Below are 13313 nucleotides of genomic sequence, written 5' to 3'. Positions count from 1 at the left end.
TTCGAGAGCAATGGGTTGATTGATATGGATCCTGGTCTTGTGATTATCTCAGAGAATTCCCAGACGAGCGCAGATGGATCGGTTCTCCCGCCTCGGAATCCCCCCCCCCCGTTGGTTCGTTAGCCCACCGTGAACCTCCCTTCCTCCGCGCAAAATGGCTCCGCGAACGAACGCATGCAATTGTATCCGACATTTCAAACAAGCGCCCTTTTCTTATAGAAATGACCTGCACATCTATACTTCTTGCAGGGACTTCAGTCGCCACAATTCGAGCCCGCGGTTTCGTCGAGCCCTACACGCAACCCCCCGAACCTTGGAATCGTCGCAAAGCTCGGCCATAGTGAGGCAACCCGTGTCTAGAGAACGATTGGAGCTAGATGAGCGCAGGAGCCATGCATTTTCGGTCCGAAAGTCGCTTTCGTTCCCTCGCGAGGCTCGGCGCTTTTTAAGTACGCATGCATCGAGATTCAGTGCCTCTGAGGACGCCAAGGAAAGCTTGCAAGCCAAGACTGGAGATGCAGATATCTCAACTGGAGATAGCTTGAATGCCGGGCGGGAGGAAAACACCGACTCATTGGGAACAAAATTGTCGTCGTCAGCAATAAACGATATCAAGACCTTCAGACATATATGGAACCGAGGAATCATCCACGTATCCAAAAGCCTCAAGGTGTGCGAAGATGAAGGCCATTCGAACTTCATAATGAATTTGCGCATCTTGAAAGGGGTGCATAGTGGCGGAGATAGGAAGTTGCGAGTTCGGGGCGAATTGAAGTCCACTAACAAGGTCCGTACTTGTTACCCACGCGAATTGCGCTTATCATTCATCTGACCAAAATGCGAACAGAGAGATGCAAAGACAGCGGCCTTTTTGCGCATGATCTCAAAATTGAAAGAAGAGGGATTGTGGGATTCTTTGGCTCATGAAGGACATATGCTCTCCTCTACCGATAGTCAGCCCTCGCCTGCAGTTATAGAGCCTTCACATCCTACTGATGAGCATACTGTTAACGAAGAGCGCTCTCGTGTCGAAGAGAATGGTGCTGAAGAGCTTGCCTCTTCACTTGAACTAGGCAAGGATCGTAAAACTTTCATCGCCCTGGCGCAGAGAAAGTGCCTCCAGCTGGACTTGGAGTTCTCCGGCAATCAATTTGAAGGCATGACCTGTTTTTTGGTATGCTCGGTTAATAATCCGAAGCGGGATTTGCGAGCTATTGGCTATGGCACGACAAAGGTACGATTTGATCTCGCGTGTCTTCATCATTGCTTGTACTAATGGAAACTTCCCAAAAGCGAGAAGCAAAAGAAGAGGCTATCAAAACGTTAATTGAAAGGCTTCAAGAGACGGGAATCTGGGAACAACTTGTGCTGCAGGACCATGCCAGACTTACTGTCAACGACGATTTGCTTTACATGATGCGCTTTGGGACTCAGAGCCTGATTGAAGCCAACGATAATCTTCGATCATTCATGACAATCAAGGAGAAGCGACGCCGACTATCGCAGAGAGATAAAGATGCACAAGACGTCTATAAAACAAAGAGATCTGAGGCACTAGCTGAAGCTCTTCGCAAGTTTCGCCAATCCAAGGATCCAAAGGTGGTGGCTATTCAGTCCGCAGCGAGCAGCCTACCTGTAAACGAACACAAGGAAACGGTCCTAGATCTTATCAAGAACAACACGTACAGCATCATTGTTGCGGAGACTGGATCGGGAAAGTCGACGCAAGTGCCTCAGATGATCTTAAACGACGCCATTGAGGAGAGCTCTGGAGGCTACTGCAACGTGCTTTGCATTCAACCGCGGCGCATCGCAGCCCGTCTGCTGGCTCAACGGGTTGCTCATGAAAGGCTTGAACACATTGGCAATACGGTGGGCTATATGATTCGATTTGGAATCAAGCGGCCAGCCAAAGGTGGTAGTATCACCTACTGCACCACTGGTCTCGCTTTGAACATGTTGCAGGACGATCCTGACTTACTCAACTCGTTCTCCCATATCATTCTTGATGAAGTCCATGTTCGCGATATTGACATTGATTTCGTGATGCTGCTATTGAAGAACCACATTAACAAGTGTCGAGCAGCCGGTACCCCCACGCCCAAGATCGTGGTTATGAGTGCAACGGTTGACGTTGACCTTTTCGCCTCCTACTTCCGTAATTCGGGACCCGATGGTGAATTATTACCTGCTCCACACGTTTCCATTCCCGGACGTCAATTCCATGTGAAATCACATTATCTCGATGAAATTCTCGACGACATTACCAACAAACTTGTGAAGGATGTTCTTGCGTGGTGTTTGAAAGAGCCGTCGACAGTCAAGTTCTTACAAAATCACTACCGTAACTTTGCCTCCGAAGATCTCGCCGATGAAGCCGGCGATGATTTGGATGCACCGTCATCTCCAGAAGAATCAAATTCAGCAATCTCTTTGTCACGTCCCACGAGCTTGAAGCGAGTGGACGATGCCTCCCTTGTTCCAGCTGGGCTGATTGCTGCCGTCACCCACTATCTTCTGAGCACAAGGGACACCGGATCTGTCTTGGTCTTCCTGCCTGGCCTCAGTCAAATCATTGCCGCTGAATCCCAAATCGTACAGGCCGCGGAAATGCTGGGACTGGACTTTTCAGATGAAGGCAAATTCAGAATCTTGAAATTGCACAGTAGTCTTCCGGAAGAGCTCGCTAAACTGGATGTCGACCCGCCCGAAGGTTGTCGACGAATCCTCCTTGCAACTGATATCGCAGAGGCATCTCTTACAATCCCTGATGTACGGTATGTGATTGACTCGGGCAAGGTGAATCAACTGATGTACGACCCTCGGACCCGATCTCATCAGATGACTTGCAGCTGGGCAAGCCAGTCAAGTACCGTCCAGCGAGCTGGGCGGGCAGGTAGAGTCCAGGACGGGGAGTACTTCTTCCTTGGAAACAAGGAATGCTTCGACTCGCTTCGTATCACCAAGTCTCCCGAAATCCTTCGAAGCGACCTTCAATCGGTTTGCTTGCGAGCCAAACTGTCAAATCCTACTACACCTATCAACGAGTTTCTTCAGCAGGCCATCGAGTCCCCAGAAGCTACCGACGTTGACATGGCCATCGATTCTCTTAAGCAACTTCAAGCCCTGGATGACGAGGAGGGTCTCACCAATCTGGGCTCTCTAGTCAGTCATATGCCTATCCTACCTCCGTACCTTGCCAAGTTGGTCGTTCTAGGCGCTATTTTCCAGTGCCTGGATCCTCTCCTGATCCTGGCAACACTGGGACAAGAATCGAATTTCTTCTATCGGGGCAATGACGAGAAGCAACGAGTCCAGGCCTGGAATGACCAAGCAGCGTTTGCAGGGCAGAGTTCCAGCGATCATTTCAGCATTATCAATGCTTTCAAGGCTGTTCGCTCTGAATGGATCGAGCATGGCTGGCGAGCTGCTCAAAGATTCGCATACTCGAAGAATGTCTATCTCCCCGTCTATCGGGAGGCTTTCCTCACGTCTAACCAGATCCTGCGCCAGCTGGAACAAGCACAGGTCATCAACAAATGGCTGTCGTTCGGCAAGGACCCCGAAGGCCGATTTGGTGGGCCAAAATTAAATGTCAATTCGAATCATGTGCCTCTCATCAAAGCGTTGTTGCTTCACTGTCTCTACCCCCGGCTTGCTGCACCGAGGCCGGATTCCAATACCGCATTTACAACTCAGACCGAGAAAAAGGCAGTTCTGCACACGGGAAGCATGACCAAGAATGGCAAGCAGCCGCCACGAGCTCTGCTGGTTTTCAATCACAAGTTCTTGTGGGGAAACCCGCCGAAGATCACGGCTTTGAAAGAGGCTTCTATCGTGACTCCGCTCGCAGCGTGCCTCTTTGGTGGCAAACTGGCAGGACAGCGCTCTTCCATCGTCATGGACTCGTGGATGCGGACTGGTATCCAAGTCACTGACAGCCCAGCTACGCCAAACGAAGTGATCAACGATGTGGTCGAGTTGAACAAAGTCCTTAACAAGGTAAGCATCAGCTGCTCTAGTCCGTCATGTGCATCGTTTCATTATTGCTAACTTGCTTGATTCGAATCTAGGCCTTGACCACGACGTTCGATGCCTACCAAAGCGATTTTCAAATGATGCAAATAAAGAAGAAAAAGGGAAATTTCTTCAAGACCCGTAACCAATTCGTGGCGACCTTGCAGCAAACCATCAAAGACGTCCTGGACCGCGACTGTAACCCGGCTCGAGCATCCACGCCTGCTGCGTGGAATGAGCATGACGTTAGTAGATACTCTGATTGAGCGAAACACGTCTCTCATGTACAATAGATTCTCTACTTCTACATACAATTCATGATCAAAATAGAACATAAACCGTTAAACTACTTCTAATTGCCTACGTTACTCACTGATTGTATAGTTCTCAATGCGCGATCCCCGCTCACCGCCTTAGATATCTTTATCGCCAAAAAAGTTCAAGCTCAAGTCCAACTCCCACTTTACGCCAACAACGCAAAGAAGCATAAACCACAGGGAATGGCTCTCTCCAAAAGCGAGTCCGACATCATCCTAAACCGGGCAAATGTCGCTCTAGCCCGCAGCCAGCGCCTCGTTGCTTCATGGCTCCCCGACCGATCCGCCGACGAACTCGCAAACGCCAAGTCCGAAGAGGAGATACAACGCGAGGAAGATGAGATTTTCACAGCTGTACCTGAGACGTAAGTCCTTCCCTTCATTTTCAATTGACATCTACATAAAGATTGTTCATTGGGATCTAAATCTGATTGTTTTCCATAAAACCAGTCTCGGCGTCGGCGCCCCCCTCCCCGAAAAAGCAGCCGACGGAAGCTGGAACCGCACGGAGTTAAGCTCGAACGATCAATTACGGAAACAACTTCTTGGGAGGAACTATGATAAATTTATGAAGGCGAATGCTGCAGCTAAACAAGCGTCTGCTGCTGCTAAGAGTGCGGCGGCGGCGTCAGCGGGGAAGACTGGCCCCGGTGCTTCTGGTGCTGCGGCTGCCAATGAGGAAGATGATCAGGATGATGATGAGGAGGGGAGGGTTTCTATGGTTGGGAAGAAGAATAAGAAGAGGAGGGTTGGTCAGGATCGTACTGTGTCTGGTGGGACTCCTGTGCCTGCGTCTGCAGAGGGGAATGTTGAAGATGCAGCTGAGAAGACGGAAAATGGAACGGTCGAGACCGAGGGAGCTGTCAAGGCGAAACCGGCGCCGGCTAAGGGGAGGAAGAAGGCTACTAGCTACTTGGATGAGTTGTTGGCTGAGCGGTCGAAGAAGAGGAAGAAGCGGTGAATGTGGTTGCACTGCATCCGATTCTTTCTCCTCTCTCGTCTCTTCGATTATCCGAGCGGGACTCTTGGGCCTTGTCGGGAGTTCCAGTCGGTCGGTCTAGACTGGCTGCAGGTACGCTCTTGACAAGGGCAGCTCGAGCATCGACCCGGCCACAAGGTCTAGGCGTGTGTCGATGCGGCTGCCTTCAACGTTGATCTACAGGTCTGGAGGTCCCAAGAATGATCCTACACGGCAGCAGCATTGATTGCTTTACGCCAACCCGGCCGGAAGAGGCATTGCTTCTTATAGAGCCTTCCCTTCCCAACCAGTCAACCGGCAAGGTTTCACAAAACTTTCTCAATTCAAATCAAATGGAAGTGGACACAGGTATAGAATACAAAATTCCATCCCAGACAGTTCTAGATGCCACCATGATGTTTTTTTCTTTGCTCCGTCCGACACCAGGGTATATAAAATATGCTGCGAGAATGAAATATAAAAACCAGGAAGCCAAGTTCATCACTCAACACCGACAGCATGAAGATCTCCAAAGGAAAGAAGGGATTATGAGAGAAGGAGAGATGGAGATAAAACAGTAAATGAAATAGAGAAAGGAGGGGGAAATGGGAGAAGTGACACATCTACAAACACAAGGTAGGAAATTGGATGGATGATTGAGTCGAGGATGGGATGCTGTCGAGCTTTTGGCTCCTCCAACGAGCTGGAGATGAGGTGTGGCTGTGGGGGTGTTCAGGTATACAGATGCTGTCCAAGAAAATGAGGCAGGTAGCCAGGGAGTATGGTTGGGTATATGGAGAGTTGATTGGACCAGAAAGTTATGCCGAGAGCGTCCAATAGTATGGTATAGTGTGGGTGGTGAAATCCACCAGGAGGATGAGGAAGCCGGAGGAGGGCGAAGCCGTCGGATCGGTTGGTAGTATTGGACTCCGTCAACGGTGCATTTCTACCAAAATCTACTCCAACCGTTTTCGTTTCCGGTCCTCTTGTTGATCTTCGTCTGGCCGTTCCGCAGTATCAGCCGGGTTTAAGAGTGAATGGACGTTGCTTGCCATGCTCGAGCGGCGAGTGGCAGGTAGTGAAGATTCCTGACGGGGGAACCTCGAGCCTCCCAGGGTCCAGCCATTGTCAACGCTTAGCATTGACGGTGATGGCTCGGCCCCAGTTGGCGGTGTCGCATGACGGGATTGATCCTGGAGGCGTCGAGGCGCACCCATTTCATATTGAGCGAGCACATCCCGAACTTGTTGCTCGCTACTTGTTGGTAAACGATGAGGAGAGGATGGCCAAGGACCACTGCTTCCGCCACCCCCACTGGTATGTCCCGGAGGGAAAGGGGAAGTACCGGTAGGAGGCCAATCGGCTTGCCGAATATCCGCGAAGGTGTGGCGGCGGCCTAGATTCGGGGCCCCGGGAGGAGTCGATATGGATAGAGGATGAGGCGTGGGTTGTTGCGGCTGTTGTTGCGGGGGAGGCGGAGCAGCGGTGCCAGAACCAGCACCAGGAGGAGGTTGCAGTCGATTATAGTTAGGAATAGGCGCATTGGCACCTCCGATGGAGCCATAGCGACGAGGAGACACAGCTAGATGAGGAGGGACGGGTGGCCGGATCATAGACTGGCGTCGGCTGTCGTCTTGAGGTAACTGGCGAGGGGACAAAGGGGGTCCAGACTCTACTGGCAAGTTCCCGAAGAATGGTTGGCGTGGTGGCATGAGTGTATCGTGGGAAGCATCCATGGCACGGACTGCTTCAAGATGCTTCTCTACCTCCCTTTGCATATTCATGACTGGGAGGGTCGTTAGTAGCTTGTGATATTGGGGGGCGCAGATAGTGGATTCTCGTACTGTCACGATAGAGGGGACTCTCTTGATTAGGCACGACTCCTTGTAGGAAGCGAGAGATAGAATGCGTCCACTAGAGATGGCAGTTAGTAACGGCAAACTCTCGGCCAGAAAGGAAGACATACTTGGTAGCATTTTGCGAGCCCTTCAGCCATGTTCTGGCACTTTGAGCTCAGAGCCACGTTCCCTTCTTCCGCACGCGTCAGACGAGCATGCATGTCGTGTAGACTGTATTCGAGGTTCATAAGCCTAGCTTCTGTCGCATCGGGGACAGGCTCGGCGGGGGTGCCTGGTTGTGACACAGTGGCCTTGTGGCCGGGGAATGAGTCGCGATGAATCAAAGCATGTCGAGATGCGCGCCGCTTAATCTCGCGTAGACCGATCAAATCACCCCGTTTGAAATTGCCATTTCCGTGTTTGAATTCCCAAAGCGCAGAATCCGGAGAGCCCGTATGAAAGACGTCGCTCACTGCCAGATGCGATTAGCGACTGTCCCCTTGTCTCAGGTTGACCTGCTGGGGCAACGAACCTTTGTGAAACCCGTACATGTTCAACTGACGGACAAAGGACGATATATTGGTGTGTTTGAAATACTGGCTGGTGGGGTATTAGCGACCAAAATGACTCCGATAAAGGGTTGAGACCGACGCTAGGACTTTGGAGAATTCAGAGGTCGGCGACATGACAAAGCTGTCATTGGTGCTGGACCACGATATCAAATGCTGGATGCTGGAGTCCTCAAGCATGCTATTCGAAAGTTGGCTAATGTTAGCAAACCCTAGTAAAATCCAAAAGCGCGACCAAGACTCGTCGACGTACTTGTAGAGCTTGTGGATAAATGCGGTTTGTACCACTTTGGGTTGCTGGGCTGCTGCAGCCGCCCCAACGGCCGAGTTTTGGGGATTGCTGGTGATTCCGACTTCGGCGCCATTGCTGTTGATTGCGCCAGTGCGGTCGCTATCGGGACTGCTGTGGATAGGGATCCCGCCAGCTGCGACGGAGGATGGAGGAGTGATGTCCATTGCGGCAGGGGACTGCTGGGCGGATTGCGAGAGGACAGGGAGATTTCGTGTTTTGCCGGGAGCATCTGCAGGTCCGGCGAAGGTGGTGGCCCTGGAGGATGGGGGATCGGCGAGACCACTCATGCCGGGCGAAAAGGGGAGGCCAGAGGAAGACAGCGAAAGGTGAGGGCGAGAGCGATGGCGATGGCGACGGGGAGGACGATGGCTGACGAGCGCACGATCGTCGCCAGTATAAAAATAGGGTCCGGTGAGGAGAAGGAGGTGGGAAACGGGCTGAGGAAGTTGGTGAAAAGGCAAATCGGACGCGATCGATTCGACCGTTGGAACCCGCTCGTGGCGGGAGAACGTGCGACGGGGGAAGAAGGTCTCGTGAAGGGCCAGCGAGGCGCAGATCAACACCGAAGGAGCGAGAGCAGGTCTATCATTGCGCCCGCGAATTGAAGTCCTGAGAGGATTGAGGAGAGAGAGAGAGAGTTCGGGGGTCGAGGTTTTGCGCTTTGAGGTTTCTGAAAAGCTGCGGGGAAGGGGGAAGAGGGGAGGCAACCGGAGCAGAGCGCGTCGGTCGGGATCTGCAGCGCTTGAGGAGGAAGCTCAAGGATCGGGCGAGTAACGAGGTTGGCACTGCCACAGAGGTGGTAGTAGTAGTAGTAGTAGTAGTAGTAGTAGTAGGAAGACGACGAGTCGAAGTGGAGGTCGATGGTTGTCAGCGAAGCGATGGTAGGTGGGAGAATGAAAAGGGGGGTTGTCTGGTCGAGAGCGAGAAGGAAGGAGGAAGGAGACGGCGATGCTCCACCTCCCGCAGTTATACTCCTCTCGTCGCCTCACCTGCTTTCTCTTCTTTGGCCCGCCACCACACTCGTTCCTGATCTAACTGGCATACCTCAAGACATCTTCAATCTTGATAAAGATCTATCTTGCTCGGTCATGGATACCGATTCCGAGGATCAACCCTTTTTGAGACATTACCAGAACCTGCCCAAATCAACTCGCCAAGCTATGTATATATCCACCCGAGGGCATTGCTTTTTGCCCTGGCACATACACAACGTATAAACGCTGAGAAACTCTATAGCTGGCGTGGCATCTTAGCCCAAATGAGCCCAGATGAGTGGCGAGAAGTCAAGACACAAGTTGATATTCTCACTTTCCGGTGGGATATCCTGGGCAAGCTTCCCCCAGAAATTGCCTGCTTTGTCGCAGAGAACTTACCCTTGGGCGATATCATTCGCCTTCGAAGAGTATGCTGAATTCATATATGCTTCAAAGAAGAGGAGAGAGCATTATTCTGCACTAAGAGGCTAATTCGTTTATAAAACAAGGTCTCGCGACGATGGCAGCAAGTACTGTCTGCGCCCTCGTCGTGCCGTGCTGCGGCTCAAGCAACCTTCAGCCAGGATCTCTGGGCTCATGCCTCCGATTCTAGTTCTGAAATGGACACGGCTGCCCCTGGCGCTTCGACCTCAGCTTCAATCATCTCTTCTGATGCCCTCGCCCCTGCCAATACCCCTGGCTCGGTCCTTGGCTTCGCCTCCGACTCCACTCCTTCGTTTGATAAGATTGCTCAAAAAAGACACCGACTGGAGCAAGGAATCCCATACAGAGTTACTGAAAGTCCATCTCCAATTTTCGGTCAAATTCTCCCAGAGGACACTGACGTTAAGGCCGTTGTCACCTATTCCAAAGGCAGCTGTGCCTGGCTGGGGATGAATGACAACCAAACCACCGTGATGGTCTTAAACCTAGCGAATACCGAAAGGAAGATATTTACTACCGATAATAGAGAAAAACTGTGCACTCTTCACTTTTCCAAGCCCTATATTGCTGCGGTGTCGATCAGGGGATATTGCCACGTCTAGAATATTGATACCTCCCAATCATCATCCTTCCGGATTCCGTCCTTGGATTATTCGCTTCTACTCATCAACGGGACTAAAGTCGTGGTCCAGTATAACGACTACGTCGTGCACTGGTGCTTTAACACAAGAGTCGCTTGGACTATACAGACCGGAGATTTTGTTGTCGTCCTAGCTCCTCATCCTTCAGAGGACCAGATGACTGTGGTCCGCATGTGTCGAAAACCAGGGGGACGTGACCGGGATACAGTGTATTTCGAGGAGTGCTATCTGCATATAGCCAAATATGCTTTGGACAGCAAGAATGAATGGTGCTTACTTTCCTCGCATCACCAGCCACTTCCGGTTTCTGTTTTTGGCGGGGGATGGATCGATGTTGCCGGGATTTTGGACAGATATGGAATAAAACACCCTGGCCAGAACAACGCGATACTGTTGCACTGGCGTGAAGACAACAACAAACTTAAACCACGGAAACCTAGCCTTTTCTGCTTGTCCCTTGAACCTGACGGGCTAGTCGCTTTCCACACATTGCCCCAAGACTGCACCGCCGGGGTTGAGCTCGTCTGCCCCGAGCGAGGTATACTCTATGCATCTTTTTTCAGTCAAGACCCGCCAATATTTGCAATTCTAAAGACCAAAACGAGAATGGGCCTTTCAAACTCGTATGTATGGTATGACTACTATGTTCATCGCATCCACCTAGTTGACGACAATCCCTGGATCATGGGCGATGCTCAGTTCATGGTCCTCTTTGATAAAGTATTAATGACTGTGTGGACTATGGAGGAGGTTAATTGATAGTCGACTCGCCGGCCATGGAAGCTCGATGAGAACATTGTCTGCCAGATAACCAAGTATCTTTTCCAATGCTATAAGAAACAAACCGGACAGTGACAGTCGAATCTAGAGACCAGATAAACAGCCCGCCCTGATATACTTCCCCCTCCCTTCCCGAATGTGGCTCTAAATGTCTTTCAAATTATCTTTGTTAATATCGCATGTATACTCTTCCTGGTTTACCTTCAATTCGTGACTTTATGGGATGATCCTGAAGTCTTGTTGAAGTTCCAAACCTAACCCCACAGCACTGGAACTTACCCGCGACTCATGGAACAAGTCTGGACTAGCGGTCTTCTTACCCCCCAGTATTTGGTCGCACTCATAGTTCTCCTCACAACACGCACACAATCTTGCCCTCATCTCATAGGCCGCTCGGCAGATTTCAAGCCTTCCGATAATTACTCCGATTCTCTAACCCGCAGAGTCTTCATGGACATTAATCCAGAAGATGTGGCCTTTCTAGAACATTTTCAGACGTTGCCGAAGCTGAGACGCCAAGCCTTGTACGTTATGTCCCCACCATCTTAGCAAAGCATCTAAGCTAAAACAACTTACAGCTATCGCGGCCTTCTGGCACAGCTACGGCCAGAGGAATGGCGCGAAATCAAGGCCCAAGCTGATACTCATACTTTTCAATATGACATCCTAGGCAAACTGCCTCTGGAAATCGCGTCCCTTGTCGCAGAGTACCTGCCTCTGATTGACGTTATCCGCCTTCGAAGGGTATGTATATTGCTCTGGTTTATATTAGCCTCATTTTCATCGAGATGCTAACACACTAGCATAGGTCTCCAGGCGTTGGCACTCTCTCCTCTCGTCACCATTGTTGTGTCGTGCCGCGACACGGGCTACATTGGGGATAGACCCCTGGATACCTTCTCCAGACCCAGTCATCTTTTCGAATGGTATAATCCCCGATAAATCGGGCCATGATTTTACTACCTCATTCGCCAATTTCGTCAGAAGGAGATCCCGCCTAGAACAGGGAAATCCATACAAAGTCATCTCAATGCGCAGTCCACTGGATCACGAAGATGGTGATGGTCATGATGCCAATGACTTCAGCTATTCCAACGGCATCTGTGCCTGGATCGGTGAAGACGGGTTTAACACCTATGTCATTACCCTGAACATATTAACAGGCCGAATAAAAAAGTTCACCACGGCCAACCGCGAAGTGCTATTACAGGTCCGAGTTTCCGAGTCTTTAGTTGCTGCGCTCTCGATTCGGGGCAACTGCCATGTGTGGAACTATGATACCCCCGAGCCCTCTTCTTTCAGGGTTCCCTCGTTGGACTGTAACCATATCCTGATCCATAAGACAAGGATTGTCCTGGATTATGGGGATTATCTCGTCCACTGGAGCTGGGATACAAGAATCGCCCGGACTATTGACATTGGAGAGACTGCGGTGGCTTTAGCTGTCCATCCCTTGGAGGATCGAATTACTTTAGTCCACTTTTGTCGGGAGGATGAAAAGCGCTGTTCGGAACCGGAGATGTATGTCGACAGTTGTGGAGAAGAGGGCCCGTTGATCGAGGCTTTGCCGACGTACCAGCTACAGACGACAACATACGCGCTAAACAGCAAGAACGAATGGTTCACATGTTTTTCACGCTGCGAGTCGATTCCACGGTCGTTCTTCCCCGAGTACTGGATTCTTGGCAACATCGGTGCGAGAAGGGATGCGATAAATCCCGGGCAGAGTAGTGTGATTGAAAGAATTGAAACAGACAGGGGGGACAGGGACAGGAAACATGGCATCTTGGTCTATGTCTCGGTTGAACCAAACGGACAGGTCGCCATCCACACAATGCCACGAGAGCTTGCCTCAGAAGGCCAGTTCGTCTGCCCTGAACGAGGTATACTTTATGCCTCTTTCGTTGAGGGCGATGAGCAAGAACACCGACAGTGGACAATTTTGAAGGCTAGGATCATGCCAAGCACTTCAAACTCGTACACCTGGTATGACTACTCCATCCAGCGCATGGAGAAGAGGGAGCAGCCTCTTCGTATCCTTGGTGATGCCCAATTTATGGTTTTCCTGGGCCAGAGCACTTTGGACATCTGGGCGATGGATGAGAATGGCGCGGAAAGAGATGACGATGGCAAGATGTCGGGGCTTGATCGTACTCATGGGACATGATACCTGTCAACATTGACAACTACAAGCTTATCTCTCCGTCTACGAATCTCCGAATTCATCATCTCACTTCTTCCAATTAGGAAATGAAATAAAAATCATAGAAACACTCAAGAATACAGTGACAAAAAAGAAATGTAAATGACACAGGAACAGGCGCCGCAGCCAAGCACAGGGTGGTGTTCTCTAGATTAAAAACAAACAAAGACGTCGAAATGCACCCTTGAAGCCGGCTCGCAGGCCCCCAATGCATGGCCCTCTCTTCCCCTAGCAGATCCAATCCACAGACTCAGACAACATTCAAATTCAAAATCGGGTT

At 50.8% G+C, this 13313-nt stretch overlaps 5 protein-coding genes across 5 annotated transcripts; 4 read left to right on the top strand and 1 right to left on the bottom strand.

Annotated features, from left to right (window-relative positions):
- Positions 1 to 934: 934 nt before the first annotated feature.
- N7458_000402 (uncharacterized protein) lies at positions 935 to 5295 on the top strand (the record flags this gene model as incomplete). Its single annotated transcript, XM_056903796.1, has 5 exons — positions 935 to 1234; positions 1294 to 4002; positions 4074 to 4266; positions 4402 to 4699; positions 4785 to 5295. The coding sequence occupies 5 exons, from the start codon at positions 935 to 937 to the stop codon at positions 5293 to 5295; spliced, it is 4011 nt and encodes a 1336-aa protein (XP_056771563.1).
- Positions 5296 to 6248: 953 nt separating this feature from the next.
- On the bottom strand, positions 6249 to 8278 carry N7458_000401 (heat shock factor family protein; the record flags this gene model as incomplete). The annotated part of the gene is made up of 6 exons (XM_056903795.1): positions 6249 to 7078; positions 7137 to 7206; positions 7259 to 7602; positions 7663 to 7730; positions 7782 to 7880; positions 7953 to 8278. 6 exons carry the CDS (start codon positions 8276 to 8278, stop codon positions 6249 to 6251), a joined length of 1737 nt encoding a protein of 578 aa, XP_056771562.1.
- A 54-nt stretch (positions 8279 to 8332) lies between these two features.
- N7458_000400 (uncharacterized protein) lies at positions 8333 to 8596 on the top strand (the record flags this gene model as incomplete). Its single annotated transcript, XM_056903794.1, has 1 exon — positions 8333 to 8596. The coding sequence occupies one exon, from the start codon at positions 8333 to 8335 to the stop codon at positions 8594 to 8596; it is 264 nt and encodes an 87-aa protein (XP_056771561.1).
- Positions 8597 to 9249: 653 nt separating this feature from the next.
- N7458_000399 (F-box protein) lies at positions 9250 to 10011 on the top strand (the record flags this gene model as incomplete). Its single annotated transcript, XM_056903793.1, has 2 exons — positions 9250 to 9393; positions 9475 to 10011. The coding sequence occupies 2 exons, from the start codon at positions 9250 to 9252 to the stop codon at positions 10009 to 10011; spliced, it is 681 nt and encodes a 226-aa protein (XP_056771560.1).
- Positions 10012 to 11118: 1107 nt separating this feature from the next.
- N7458_000398 (F-box domain protein) lies at positions 11119 to 12997 on the top strand (the record flags this gene model as incomplete). Its single annotated transcript, XM_056903792.1, has 3 exons — positions 11119 to 11354; positions 11409 to 11574; positions 11639 to 12997. 3 exons carry the CDS (start codon positions 11119 to 11121, stop codon positions 12995 to 12997), a joined length of 1761 nt encoding a protein of 586 aa, XP_056771559.1.
- Positions 12998 to 13313: the final 316 nt, after the last annotated feature.

Source organism: Penicillium daleae (genome assembly GCF_028827525.1).
Source record: "Penicillium daleae strain IBT 16125 chromosome Unknown utg000001l_segment0_segment0, whole genome shotgun sequence".
Lineage (NCBI taxonomy): Eukaryota > Fungi > Ascomycota > Eurotiomycetes > Eurotiales > Aspergillaceae > Penicillium > Penicillium daleae.
Note: the sequence above shows the minus strand (reverse complement) of the source record. Positions and strands in the feature narration are given on the sequence as shown.